This window comes from Galleria mellonella, unplaced genomic scaffold (genome assembly GCF_026898425.1).
Source record: "Galleria mellonella isolate WM207_F2 unplaced genomic scaffold, CSIRO_AGI_GalMel_v1 utg2411, whole genome shotgun sequence".
Classification (NCBI taxonomy): Eukaryota; Metazoa; Arthropoda; class Insecta; order Lepidoptera; family Pyralidae; genus Galleria; species Galleria mellonella.
This window is the reverse complement of record NW_026442049.1, coordinates 493769-508813: the sequence shown is the minus strand read 5'-3', so window position 1 is coordinate 508813 and position 15045 is coordinate 493769. Positions and strand designations below refer to the sequence as shown.

General features: G+C 31.3%; 1 protein-coding gene across 1 annotated transcript in view; it reads right to left on the bottom strand.

Annotated features, from left to right (window-relative positions):
* Positions 1–256: 256 nt before the first annotated feature.
* LOC113522924 (angiotensin-converting enzyme-like) overlaps positions 257–15045 on the bottom strand; it is a 240775-nt gene continuing 225986 nt past the window's right edge. The window contains exons 11-12 of the mRNA XM_052894822.1: positions 3231–3419; positions 257–1501 (exon numbers count right to left, since the gene is read on the bottom strand). Coding sequence (XP_052750782.1) covers positions 1369–1501; positions 3231–3419 — 322 coding nt within the window. The 3' untranslated portion in view covers positions 257–1368. The remainder of the gene's footprint in view (positions 1502–3230; positions 3420–15045) is intronic.

The following is a 15045-nucleotide window of genomic DNA, read 5'->3' as shown; positions in this document are numbered from 1 at the left end:
GCCGACCCTGAAGAAACCTCTTTACCCCCTTTTGAAGAACCCCATGCTGTAGTCTCTTGGGTAAACCTCGGTAACTTAATATTTAGTATACACATAGTACTACTATTTAGGAAGGTTATAAGACATACTTTTTTTTTTGGCGAATCAACGTTATCCAGTCAAGCGAATAAAGACGCTGAGAATAACTAGTATGTATGTACATAAAATGTATTTTTTGGAAGAGAACGGCTGAAAATAGGTAAATTAATAAGTAACAAATATTTCCATTTCATTTATTTTCACGTTATCACAATTATCAATGATATATTTGTATTATTTACAAAAAACATTAAATATAAAACTACAACTTATTAATAACATTTTTCATTTCAATTACATAATATACATTTATATTGTATATTAAAAATTATAACTATTTATTATATAACAAAAATAGAGAGACGATAAAAAAATAAATTGAATTTTTTTTTATACAACTTAGAATGGCAAACAAGCTGTCGGCCCACCTGATGGAAAGTGGTAACCGTCGCCTATAGACACGAGCAGTACCATGGACATAACAGAGTATACTGTTTCACCCATGATACCTCCATACGTTGCCATTCCTGAGGACTCAGGTGTTATTCCTCTGTACCCTGTAAATTCACGCCATATCCCACCCTTCAAACCGAAACACAGCCATGCAAACACAACTGCTTCACGGTTGAAACACGAATGGGACAGAGGTACCCAAGCAATCGACTTTTGTACAAAGTCTCCCTCTGTTGTATACTTTAAATAACATACATAATTCATATTTGTAATTAGATTTATATTTTAAAATATTCAGAATTTATAAAAATTATTAAATATTTTTTGAAAAGTTTTCTATTAATGTAAAATTATTAGTGTAATTACGGAATAATTATTATTATTAGGTTGAAAAAATTGTATCTTCAATCTCGATGAGTCAGGATTCGAACTCGCATCTGTTAATTATTTGGATTGACTGTAAACGACGAGTTACACCATAGAAGGAAGAAAGTTCTAAATTTTCCAAGTTCGAAATTCTACCTTGAATAAATAACTATATATTTGTTAACCACTTTTTTAAAGGTCATTCAGTCATTATGGAGTAAAAATATAAAATATCAACACTCCTATTATATTTCCAGGATATTATGGAAATTAAAAATGATGATGGAATAAAGTCCTTTAATTTTAACATGCAAATATGATTAAACCCTGGATTAATATTACTTATTTATTGCATTTTATTAAATAAAAAAATATTAATTAAAATTATATATTATTAATGGAGTCTTATTCGATTTTAATATTTGACATGACAAAAAATAACAATAAAAAAAAAATAACATTTGTAAATTATCATCGCCAGCGTAATGCAGCTACTGTGGCCAGTGTTGAACTGAGTAGTATTGTGAAGAAGCTGGTCAGGTCGAAGTTCCGATGGGCCGAGTTGTAGAATCCACCGTACACTTGGAGACCAGCTGTTTCGATGCTGAAGAAAAAAAAATATTACTAAAAAAAATCGAGTTCATTTATTTATTCACACTTTACTGTACCAATATTTTTTTTTTAATAGGTAATAATGGAATGGTAACCCCGCCTGCGTTATCGGAATACGCTGGCGGAGCACTAGTGAGGGATGATAGGTGAGGATGAATCAGGTCAGTTGGCCCATCGTGACGAATTCAACAAGAATTGTTCACGATGGTTTCCAGGGGGAACCACGTGGAGGTCGACCTGACAGGGTATATTGCTAGTAATAGGGCTGTCAAACTTTATTGCTAACAATCTCTTACCTCCCACTGTACCAATATTACATGTACAGTACAAGAGGTAGTCTTATTGATAACCAATCTCTTTCAGACAACCTTTGAGTAGTAGGAATTAGAGAACGAATGGATACGTGGCGCTTTAAAAAAAATTAATGTAAATTATACTTATACTTTTCTATATGTATAGCATGTAGAAAAGTATAATTATATCCATATATAAATATAAACGTACCCAATAGATATTTATTTATTTATTTATAGGATTACCAACATAAGATACAGCTAGACATTTTAATACAATACACTGGTAGATTAGATCTTACTGTTCTTACATTTATAGGCAACCACAGCGTGCCTTGTGTTTGATAAACATAAAAATACAATTAAATTATTAAATGTCTTTATATGAGTAAAGATATTAACAATATGAATAATAATATAACATAAATAATGGAAATTGCATTTAAATTATTATAAATTATAAATAAATATAATGTAAAGAGGAGGTACATCAACATTTTAATTTAGTCATGAATACAGAGTGACTATCGTTGTTAATGTACATACATAACACTAATAATTTTGGTGGGAACGACAATTGGTAATTTAAATTAGCTCGTAAAAAATGTGGAGGGAAGTTTTGAATTTAGAACGTACCTATTTTTACTTATAAGTAATCATATTTTTAAATAAATTATAACTGGTCAGTCTCACATACATAAAAACTTTTTCTCGCAATACTTTCTAAGTGACCTGCTACATACAAATATACAACACTAACACACATATATATAACACACATAAAACTGGAAATAAGGAGGACTAAGTGATTATAAGGATAAGTAGTGTGATGTAACTAAGTCTTTAAAATGAGTGCAATGTATAGAGATAGAGGGGTTCCATAAACAAACTGCTTGTACGGAAAAGGATTTAGAGTAAACAGAGGAAGAATGAGTAAGAAATTTGCAATGGAGGTTTGCCAATATTATGTAAAGAATAAGTATTGCTCTTGCCAAAAAATTCAAAACGTTCTTATAAATATTGGGGTGTAATTGGATTAAAAAAAAATGAGTAAAGAAGGAAGAGTAAAACAAAAATTGGAAATTACTTGTTTCCTGTAACGTTGCTGTCGTCAACGTGAATTATAATAAAAGAACCCTATATATAATATTAATGTAATCTAATGTCTGTGTAGCAAATTTCACTGAAATCTGTTCAGCAGTTAAAGAGTAATCGTATAACAAACATACAAACATTTTAACATCTATAATAATTAGAATTTTTTATTATTATTATGTTTCTATACTAAACTGCCTTCGAGTATCTCTGCACTTTCCAAAAGATGGCTGCTTGCATCTTTCTACTTTTATCCTAATTATTATTTGAGGTCGACATAATATATAGTCAATAGAGCTTAAAATAAATAAATAAAAATAAATAATCTCTTACCTGAATTTGCAATAATCTCCGTCATAACTCCAACCCAAATATTCCCCAGTCCTTAGGTTCTCACTTCGGAGCCAGTCTTCCAAAGGTCTGAAATAGTCTCTAAGAGCTTCTCCACTTAGCCGAGTTTCGCCGATGGCATCCTGTAGGATCTGGTTCCACGGCGCTGACGAACCACGCTCCATTATACGCCTGGAAATGGAAATTTTATTTATTTATATTTATATAATAAAGAAACGGGAGGCCCATTAATTAAGGTGTGGTCCTGGCAAAGAATAGGCCACTTTTTCCTTTCCCGTGGGTGTTGTAAAAGGCGACTAAGGGAATTTAATAGTCGAAAAATGGACATCAGCGTCCCATTAAAAAACCACCAAAAGTCTAACTACAAATACTAACCTGTCTGCCAAGCGTGGCAGCTACTGGCAAAACCTCCTTTACAGAGGAGGCATAGAGTAGGCGGAGATACGATTAGCAGCGGACAGCTGATATGACGCTGATGAGTTATTTCTATATGTTTGAAAAATATATTTAAATATGTCTATAAGTTCTTCAGTTCAGAACAAATTCCGAGTTTTGTTTTAAATTAGATAGATCCAATAATATTAATTTATTTACTAACTTTTACTTTCTATCCTGTACTATATATAGTGTGTATATACCAAACCTCATAGCAGTGGAGGGAAAGGGGTCTAATTTCCCCATAACTAGCAACAGCCTATCAGGTCGACCTCCACGCGGTTCCCCCTGGAAACCACCGTGGTTAATTCCAGTGGAATTCGTCACGATGGGCTAACTAAGCTGCTTTCATCGTCACCTATCATCCTGCACTGGTGCCCCGCCAGCGTATACCGATAGCGCAGGCAGGGTTACCATTTCATTATCACCCATTAAAAAAAACTCATAGTAGTTAATCAAGTCGCTGCGAGGTAACAAAAAAACTCGCTTTCACATTTATAATATTAGTAAGGAAAAAAAATAGTAGTTATTGCTTAGGTTATATAAATAAATAACCATGAATATATTGTTGCAATACGAATGAAAACAGTTTGATATATTTGAATTTATAGCAACATTGTATAATATCACAGTCTATAATATTGTAATACAAATGCATCGCGTCTAAATACTGGCAACAAACAATACGTGAGGCGTGATTTATGATTTTTAAAGTAAGTAACGAGATATAACGTCCAAATATTTATGTCATATTGGTTAAGGTTTTATTGAGTATATTAACATATTTGTCACTGGCAACTTCATCAGCCATACTTTTATATTATTCTATTATATTTTTTTTTATACATAGAAATCTTGTTTTGATATATTTTTAACATTGTTTTGTGGAAAAATCAATAATTTCATTTTTTTTCACTTTTTACTCAATTTTTTGTTTTTAAAAATTCATTATTAAAAAAAAAATCGAAAAAGCGATGCATTATTGATTTGATGAAGTCATTCATATTTTATTTTATATTTTATTTTATAATTATCTATTGCTTTGACAATTTACTAATATTGTCAGATATAACTTCTAAAAACACGTTATTAATTTTAATATAATGTAATGTACAGTATGTCAATTATTTAAAATCTATTTCTTAAAACTAGCGTTAATATTAATTCCTTTCTTTGCTATCTATCGGTACTTAAGGTAATTTTTGTGATAATTTAATGGTCAAGGGATGGGCAGCGGCGTCCTTCTTAAAACGCCACCAGAGCCTAACTGCGGCTGCCAACCTGCCAGCCAAGTGTGGCAACTATTAACAAAACTCCCCAATAGGGGGAGAACTATGTTCAGCAGTGGACAGTAAACGGTTGATATGGTATGGTACGTACACATGAAAGAAAAGTGATTAAGACAAGAATCATCGAGATTGGCTTTCAACCAATTTCAATTAAGATGAAATTAGTAGTAATTATCAAAATAGTACAGAACTAGCAAAATAACCATACAGATACAAAATATATATACTATTTAAGAACTTAATAATTTTTAATAAAAAAAAAAAAACTAATAGTATATTGGACGTATGAGTCTTTTAATTTCGAAACAGAGTTTTTTTATTCAGAAAAAAAATTGTTTACAATGTACAAGTTCCAATCGACATGCACTAATTCTTCTTAATTACTAACATAATTGGGGTAGAGGGGTGTTCATGTTATGATTTGTGGTATGCGTGTTGCAATAATTTGCTTGGTTTCCCAGTTTAATTTCTGTATTGAAGTATATATGTAGTGGAACGGAAACGTTATAACAAACTGAAATCTAAGCCGACATATACAAAGTATAGTTTCGAAATAGTATCTACAACAAATAAATCTAAGTCGATAAGTATTACAAGTATTACAAGGTGCTGTTAGTGGAAAGAGAAGAGCCGAAATTTAAACCGATAATATAAAATAAACTTAATAGAGTATAATAAACCGAAATATAAACCTATAAACAAGATGTATTTAGCAAAACGGGTATACACTGAAACATAAACCAATAATACAATATGTATTTAGCAGAAAGAGTATTTGATAAACCGAAATGTAAACGGATAATACAAAATGTATTTAGTAGGAAGGGTATCAGAATAAACCGAAATATAAACGGATAATACAAAATATATTTAACAGACAGGATATTACAATAAATCTAAATATAAACCATATAATATATACAAGATATATTTAGTAAAAAAGGTATTATAATAAACCGAAATGTAAACCGATAATACAAAACATATTTTATTCATATTACAAAAAAGATTTGGCTTATAGTTTTTCGACCGCCCGCCTGCCTATAATAAACCGAAATTTAAACTGGAAATACGGGATATATTTAGTAGACAGAGTATTATAATAAACTGATTAATAAAATTAATCATCCATGTAAAAGTGTTGTGGCAAATAAATATTCATGTAGTTTAATTTAATTTCAAACTGATATAAAATAAACTTAACAGAAAGAATATAATGAATAAACCCAATTTGAGGTTTATTTTATTTATTTATAAAAGACACACCAACAATATGCTCACAAAAATTAAGCAGACAATGTACAGTGATATAAGTAAGTAAAAAGTGAAAAACTACTATTAAAAATGCTTAAATCTAAGTTTACTTGAACAAAAACATCTCATGTTAGTATAAGGTGTATCTAATAAAAAAAATATTTTTTATAAATCTAAATCTAAGAAGAGAATGAGATTAATTAAAGGAATTATTATTACTGTATAAAGAAGAAATGTTAGAATAAAAATAAAATGTTTAAGTAAACTTTTAGTAACCTCTCAGGTTAGTTAGAAATATCAACTATATTACGCAATTATAAAATGTCTAATCTTAAAAAAATAGTTTTTAGTTATTGTCAGAATACTACAGCTTAAGGAGGGGTCTTGATGGGAAGTATGACAGTTTGTTGTCCCATTCACAAAACAATTTATAACTGTATCCACATGATATATGGCTCGATTGGCCCTCGACCCTCTCCAGGATGAGAGCTGTATCCTACTAGTAAATAATGTGACAGACAATGTACAATTTAGGTTTAAATATATATTAATTTAGTATCAATAATATTAAATATTTATGTGTTTGCTTATTGCGTTATCCTATTTAAATAAAAATTAAAAAAAAAATTGTAAAGAACTTTTTACAAGTAACTTCCAAAAGTTAAGGTTTTAACTTTAATAGAAATATACTCAACTAATTACTATTAAAGCTTGTTTATAAGAAATAAAATATTATTAAACATGTGCATTGCATTTTTAAGTAAAATTAAACATGACGTAAGACTATAAAATAAACTATCTACACGTTTTCCAGTTGGACAATCTGTCCAACGGTAGGTACGAGTATGCTGGGTGCCGGAAAACTTCACGACATGATAATAGTTCGAGAGACTGTTAGTTAATCATTAAGGATCGTATCACACTAACGGAAATTAGCGAAAATATGAAAAGACATAGTCGAGTAACTGCACAAAGTAGAATATTTCTCTCTCATTTATTTCTGACAGTACATAATTAGTGTGCTGTTTCGGTTTAAGGATCAAGCAGTGAAATTAGGTAATGAACATTGTATAGTTCGACGATAGCACAGTATTCAGTAATTGTGGTTTCATTAATTAATGGTCTGAGGAACCTACAATCGAGTCCCAATTTAAGCTACTGAATTTTTTTTAAGAAATAATTATTTTGTTACTTTTTTTAATGGATGAAAATGGAATGATGACCTAACTTGCGTTTACGGTATACGTTGGCGGGGTACCAGTGAGTGATAGCAGATAAGAAATGGATGCAAGCTCATCACGATGAAGTCGACAAGACTTAATCACGATGGTTTTTAGGGAGAACCGCGTGGAGGTAGACCTGATAGGATATAATGTTAGCAATAAACCTGTTAGACCCCATTACTAATAATCCCTTTCCCCCATTTTGTTATTAAATAACAGAGACCAGCAGCTCCATTGCTAGCAATATATTGCATCAGATCGATTTACATGCGATCCCATATACCCAATATCTCAATCCTAATATCCCATTACCATCGAGGTTAATTACTGTTGAAATCATTATGACGTACCAACAAACTTGCCATCATCACCTACCATCCGCATATTCTCTATCAGTGCAGAAGAGGATATCAGTGCATTATTATTGATTTACAAAATGCCACTGAATACCAATCACATTTGGATTATTTATAATGATTGTCTTCTGTTTCGTTCTTCGTATATCACGTAAAGTCATTACGCACAATGTAAGTAGCATAGAAACTCTTGTCATCAGATGGCATCGCATTGACATGAGTATTAGTGGTAGTAATTTGACCATATTATCTGACATGATTACAAATACCGGACGTATGACGATACCGACAAGACAGTTTCGACGAAATCCGTCGACAGTGTGATAAGTAAAATACAGGATGACTGTTATTCATAGGTTTTGTAAAGAACAAAGTTGGAAGTTGAACTTTAAAGCTGATGCTATCACTATTATCATACCAACCATTAATTGTCCACTGCTGAACATAGACATGCCCCATAGACTGCCATAAGGAATGATCCACGACAATGACTTCACGACATGATAATAGTTCGAGAGACTGTTAGTTAATCATTAAGGATCGTATCACACTAACGGAAATTAGCGAAAAAATGATCCCGAGCTACTTGCATCCACTGATTTTGATTATGATAAAACACATTATATATTAGATTACAATATTTTTGAATCCAATGTGAATTGTTTCGTTTATGTAAAATTATTTACAGACGCAATATCTACACATTGCTGTGCAACAAGCAGGATTTTGCCTAAAAATTAAAACATAGTTACATAAAACGGAACCAATGTGGGAATAAGTTTTATTTATTGCAAAAATAATTATCAAAATCGATTCATAATTGACGACGTAGTGAACCTATCATCGCTCTGCCTTTTCCCATTTATTTGGGGTAGGCATAGTATGTCTTCTTCCACAAATCCCTGTTAACGTTCATGCGATATATTATAAACGTAAAAGTAAAAAAATAAATGAATTGAATAATCGCTCAAAAAATCATTGTCGTGTAGAAAAATAACTTGGTTTCAAGAACATTCAATGTGAATAGTGCTTTAAATACCATGTATTGATACATGATATTAGGCATTGTTTTACGGTAGTAATGTATCTAGGCCGTTATGTAATCTCGGTCTGGATTAAGTCACGGCACATAAACTAGGTATTTGCTTATTTCTTAGACAATAGTTACCCGAATAGACACTAGTATTTACAGATATAGATTGTAGGTATAGATGGTTGATACCGTTTGTGAATGTATTTTCGAAATTTTTTTTGAGATACCTGTTATGAGGGGATATCAGAAACATGCTCATATTTAGCCCGCTTTTACCTTCATTTATTTATTTATTCATTAGTACATACACGTATGTGTATAAGGCAGACTTAATGCAGAATAAAAGCGTTCTCTCCCAGTCAACTTTAGGGAAGTGTCAGAAGTCAGAATACTCGAATGCGGTAAAATATAAACAAATATATATATATATATATATATATATATATATATATATATATATATATATATATATATATATATATATATATATATATATATATATATATGAAAATGAAAAACAAAAAAAAAGGCAAAATCGCAAAAGAATACCAGTGTTTTGCTCTTTTGCCCTTAAAAGAGCAAAACACTGGTATTCTGTTGTGGCCAAATATATATAAATAACAAATATACTTACACATATATAAGATATACTATATTATATATGACGATGAGAATAATAGTACCTACTGCTCGAATAAAACATAAAAATGAGTATGAACTTTTTTTTTGAAAGATGGTTTCATGCTTAGACATTTTTGTTCGTTTACCATAGAGTGCAGATTGGTTAAAAAAAAAAACAAAACTATTAAGACACTAGAAATTAACAAATATTAGAAAGGATGAGTGAAATATTAATATAATATCTAATATTCTCCTTTTTTAATATTTATTAAAACAATTTTTTTACAAAAAGCCGTCACGTAAGTAAATAAAGCCATAAAGTTACTTTTTTATATTCTAAAACGAAATGTATGAGTCCGTAATGAATGTAGATAGCACCCATTCAAGCTTAATAAGGATTTACAAGCTGTAGAATTTATCGAGGGCGAGATTACCGCAAAGAGCACATTTTATGGGTCCACCGCTGCGTGTTGTAACGTCTACGATTGTATAATAGATTTGTGCTCGAATTTTCTATAGTTTGTCAACCGACTTCAAAAAGAAGGAAGTTCACAAATTGGGTTGTATTTTTTTTATGTTTGTTACCTCATAACATCGTCTGTTCGAAACCGATTTGGATGTATTTTTTTTTTATTTAAAAAGGTATAATTATTGGTTTCATAGTTTTTTTTTTTAAATCAATTCGGTAGTTTAGTTTTTAAAGCAAAATAATTGGTTTTGTTACAATTAAAGTAGATTATTTTATTGATTTTATTTTACCTTTCATTCTATCTATTATAGAGTTAAGATTGATTTTGCTATAGCAGTCTACAGAATAGTCAAGATTTGTTTATATTTGTAATTATTTGAGAGTAAAATTAAATAAATATATATATTTAAGGGTATACTAAAGTTTCTTCAGGTTCGGTAACGCAGACGTGACACTCCTAGTGTTGCAGGCGTCCATAGGCTTGCTTGGTAACCGTTTACCATCAGCCGCGCTGTATGATTGTTTGCCACCTTTGTGGTATAAAAAAAATTAATAATTTATTTTGTTTGATAAATTACATTGTTACTATGTTTTTAATGTAAACGAAGTCCATATATTGTTTTTCTAATAAAAATATTTTTTTTTTACTGATAATTCTAAAATTTAACGGAAAGAGAGGAAATAATAAAAGGATATTTTTTCCATTATAATAAATCTTTTCTTTTTATTTAAGAGTTTCCTCTTGTCGGTGCAACTAATTCATGCATCTTCCTCCAGCCAGCTCTATCCCAGGCCATATCCTTTATCTCCCTATACGACATGACGCCTAGTGTTTCTATAATATAATATAATAAATAGTAATTAGAAAATAAAAAAAGACAGTTCGAGTATTAGTCATTTCATAATTAGTTGAGGCATGTAACATTAAGCGCACGAAGTCTGTTAGTGTGCTTAATAAGGATTTGCAAGCGATAACACTTTGCGGGAGAAACGCTTGCAAACAGTGCATTTTATGCGGCCAGTCCACTGTGTCGCAAGTCCATTACTGGCCTATTTACCTACTGCTTCCTACAGTACGATTGTAATTGGGCCCAACAAGGAGTCACGTTTGTGAATCAAAAATGTTTTACACCGGCGTCTTTTGGATGTGGCGTTTTAGTCTGTAGTCTGGTGAGGGACGATAAACTTGTTTTATCGAATCTCCTACAGTTCAAATTAATTTCAAATAGTAGTAAGCACTTAAAAGGAAAAAATAGGACTTTATTGCTTCATATAAAATTGTGTATAATAGTATAAAATATAAGAGAACGAATTGGGAAATTTTGGTGTTGCACTTAAATACACATATACGCACATACACACACGCACACTCACACGCACACGCACACACTTACTTATACACGTACTACAGCTTGTATAAATACTAATAAATTTATTAGTCGTGAAATCTTATTGTAAAAATAACCGCTTTATATAAATGAATACGTAAAACCAATGTAAATTTCTGTAGGAATGTAAGAAGCAATACGATTTTTGTTTTTTACAGGGTAGGCTTAGCCTAATGTAAGAAACAATGTTAAACTTTGCGCAAAAACTTCTTACCTCTTTTGACGAAAATTGCGCGGGCGAAGGAGTATGAAATTTGGCACAATTATAGTTATAGGAGCAGACTTATAGATATATATTGCAGTGCAGATTGATAATTATTTTTTTAAATAATGCATAAAAAATACATTAATTCAATAAAAAAAAAATTACACACACTACCATGTATTTTTTTTTTTTTTTGATGGGTGAAAATGGTATGGTGACCCCGCCTGCGCTAACGGGATACGCTGGCGGAGCACCAGTGAAGGGTGATAGATGAGAATGAAAACAGGCCAGTTAGCCCATCATGATGAATTCATCAGGAATTAACCATGATAGTTTCCAGGGGGAACCGCGAGGAGGTCGACCTGTCTGGGTATATTGCTAGCAATGGGATTCTTAGTCTCCATTACTAACAATCCCTTTCCCCCCTCGACTACCATGTATTTGACACACACACGCATATATACTCTTTTATTTATTGTTAAAGTCTGTAGTCAAATTGAGAATAGATTAATATTGTTTGACTTTAATATTATTTGTCTATAGTTTTACTGAATGTCAAACATAACCATAACAAATTCATTTATTACAATATACGTTATGGTCGAATTTTGACCACTGGACGTTCAGTAGTTAAGATTAATTATTAACATTTTTACATTTACAATGTCGAAGTGAATTATTATACACTAGCGGCCCGTTCCGGCTTCACACGGGTGGACATTTTTACAACATTCTAAAAAGTGATTATTGTGACATAACGATAATAGTTGGATATATAGTATCGTGAAGTTTTTTGTAGTTATTCATGTTTTCTTCAATATTGTAGAACATACTTTTGTTCTATATTAGATAAAGATATTTTATAGCATTTTTTTTACGTAACTCAAGATACGTTACTAAAGTTTTAGTAAGGATCCCTAATCTTTTCTAGCAATAAACATAGCCTATGTTACTCAGGGTGAATGTAGCTTTCTAATGGTGATAGAATTTTTAAAATCGGCCACATAGTTTTTGAGTTTATTCATTACAAACAAACATATACACAAAAATACAAATCTTCCCTCTTTATAATATTAGTGTAGATGTCACTTACGTATTATGTCAAAATAAAACTTTCGATTCAAAGGTTTTTTTTATGCGTTTAAAAACGCCAATGTGTAATGCAATAAAGTGATATTATGTAAGTGTAACAATATCGGCAGAGCCAGCGGCTATCGGCGTCCACAGTTGCGTTGCCGTGAACGCGTCATTTCCCGCACGACGTGTTCTGACGCCTCGTTATACCTATATCGGCAACATTCAGTATTATGTTACTATGACATGAAATACCGATACAGAGACATCGAAACCATATTTTACCAGAGAAAGACAGCGCAGAAATCGTAGGGGAAAGGGATTGTTAGGAATGCGAACTATCAATTTCATTGCTAGCAATATAATAAAAATATAATATAATAATATATATATATAATAAAAATATAATATAATAATATATATATATATATATATATATATATATTCTGTTTATTTGAATGAATGAATGGTTTATTTTCTCTTCACAAAAGGTAGTATAAAGTGACAACTTGAGGTATAATTTGATATGAAGACCAATTTTGTGAGAGACTGGTGCTTGCGGTAGGTTTTAAAGAACCTGTGTTTGAATTAAATCTACCCTCCAAAAATAGACATAATTTTGTCTGGTATACAAATTGGGAATCTATAATTGGCTAATGTATGTGTATTATAATATAATAAAATAGATAAAAAAAAATATATCTTGTCAAGTCGACCTCCTCGTGGTTGCCTCTGGAAACCATAGTGCTGGATTCCAAGTGTATACATCACGATGGGCTAACTGACCTGCCTTTTCATTCTTATCTATCATTCCTCACTAGTGCCCCGCTAGCGTATACCGTTAGCACAGACGGGGTTACCATTCCATTATCATTTATTAAAAAAAAAACAGAAATCGTGTGTGCGCTAAATTAATTAATTTTACAATTATTTTTGTATGGCTATTTCGGTTTAATTTATTTATTTATTTAACTCTTTATTGCACCATAAACAAAAAATATACAATGACAAGTGAATAATTTAAGTGAAATACAGTAACATAAATACAAATTGTAATATACACATAAAGGTACAAAAGGCAGTCTTATCGCTAGGGTAATCTCTTACAGATAACCTTTGGTTAAAGGAGAAGAGATAGAAACAGGTTTAATCAGAGGTATAAGGCAGTGAAATTATAGGGTACAGAGATATAGCGATTCGGGAATAACAATGCATTTTTTTTAATGGATGATAATGGAATGGTAACCCCGCCTGCGCTATCGGTATACACTGGTAGGGCACCAGTGAGAGATGATTGGTGAGGATGAAAAGGAAGGTCAGTTAGCCTATTGTGCCGAATTAAATGATTTTGTCACAATGGTTTCCAGGGGGAACCGCGTGGAGGTCGACCTGATAGGATATATTGATAGCAATGAGGACTAACCTTCCTATTACTAACAGGCCCTTGCCCCCCTGATAATGCATTAGGAATACACCATGGGCATTATATGTATATTTAATGGCGACCATGGTGCTGTTTATGGCCATAGGCGCCATACCAAGTGGGCCGTCAATTTCTTTTTTATTCAAATTACATATAATAAATATAAATAATAAAATAACACTTAAAGCATTTAAATACTTGTGTCAATGTCAATTATAGGTTATTTTTTATTTCGATAACACATCTGATTTTCAAGGAAAATATCAAGAACTTGTTATAATAGAAATTACACACAATATTCGGATTTTAGAGGACCTACCATGAAATGTTTTACTAAATTTAGGGGTCGAACGAACCACTAATTTGTAGTTACATAAAAAAATAAAAATATTTTTTATTTAACTTAATTAAAGTAAGCATTTTTGTATAGTCATTTTTTTATGAATCCACCGCCCAGTTCGGAATGCAATTTCAGTTGAGAAAAACGGACAAGAAACATAGATGTTGCATTAAAATTACATGATACTTTTAAAATAATTAAAATATCGTTCTTTAGACTTCTAGTATAAAAGAAAGAAAAGAAAGGATTCATGACGAACAAAACGTTAAGCTCCAATTACTGGATCGATTTCGGTAAGAACGAAAATAGGATATTGAGTTCGAAAATTCGGAATTTAATTTCATAGTAGGACCCCTTGTAGTGGGATGTTTTACGTGAAGTAGCAGGAATAGTTTATTCAATAAGTGCATTGTGTAGTAAAATTTATCTACTTACAAAACTAATCCGTATTGAATGGCAACGACCATTGAGTGACATTAGCCGTCCATCGCGACACCCGCATAACACAAGTGGCCATTTCCTGGACATCAGACGACGACAATTGTGCACGCTCCTTTATTTTTATTCTATCCCATTGAATTTTAATTCTTATCCCTTTATGTTAAAGTTCATAATTGGATGCAGTCAATGGTGTGATTTTAAGAAACGTGCACTTGTGTTAAAATTGCATTATTACAGAGTCTTAGA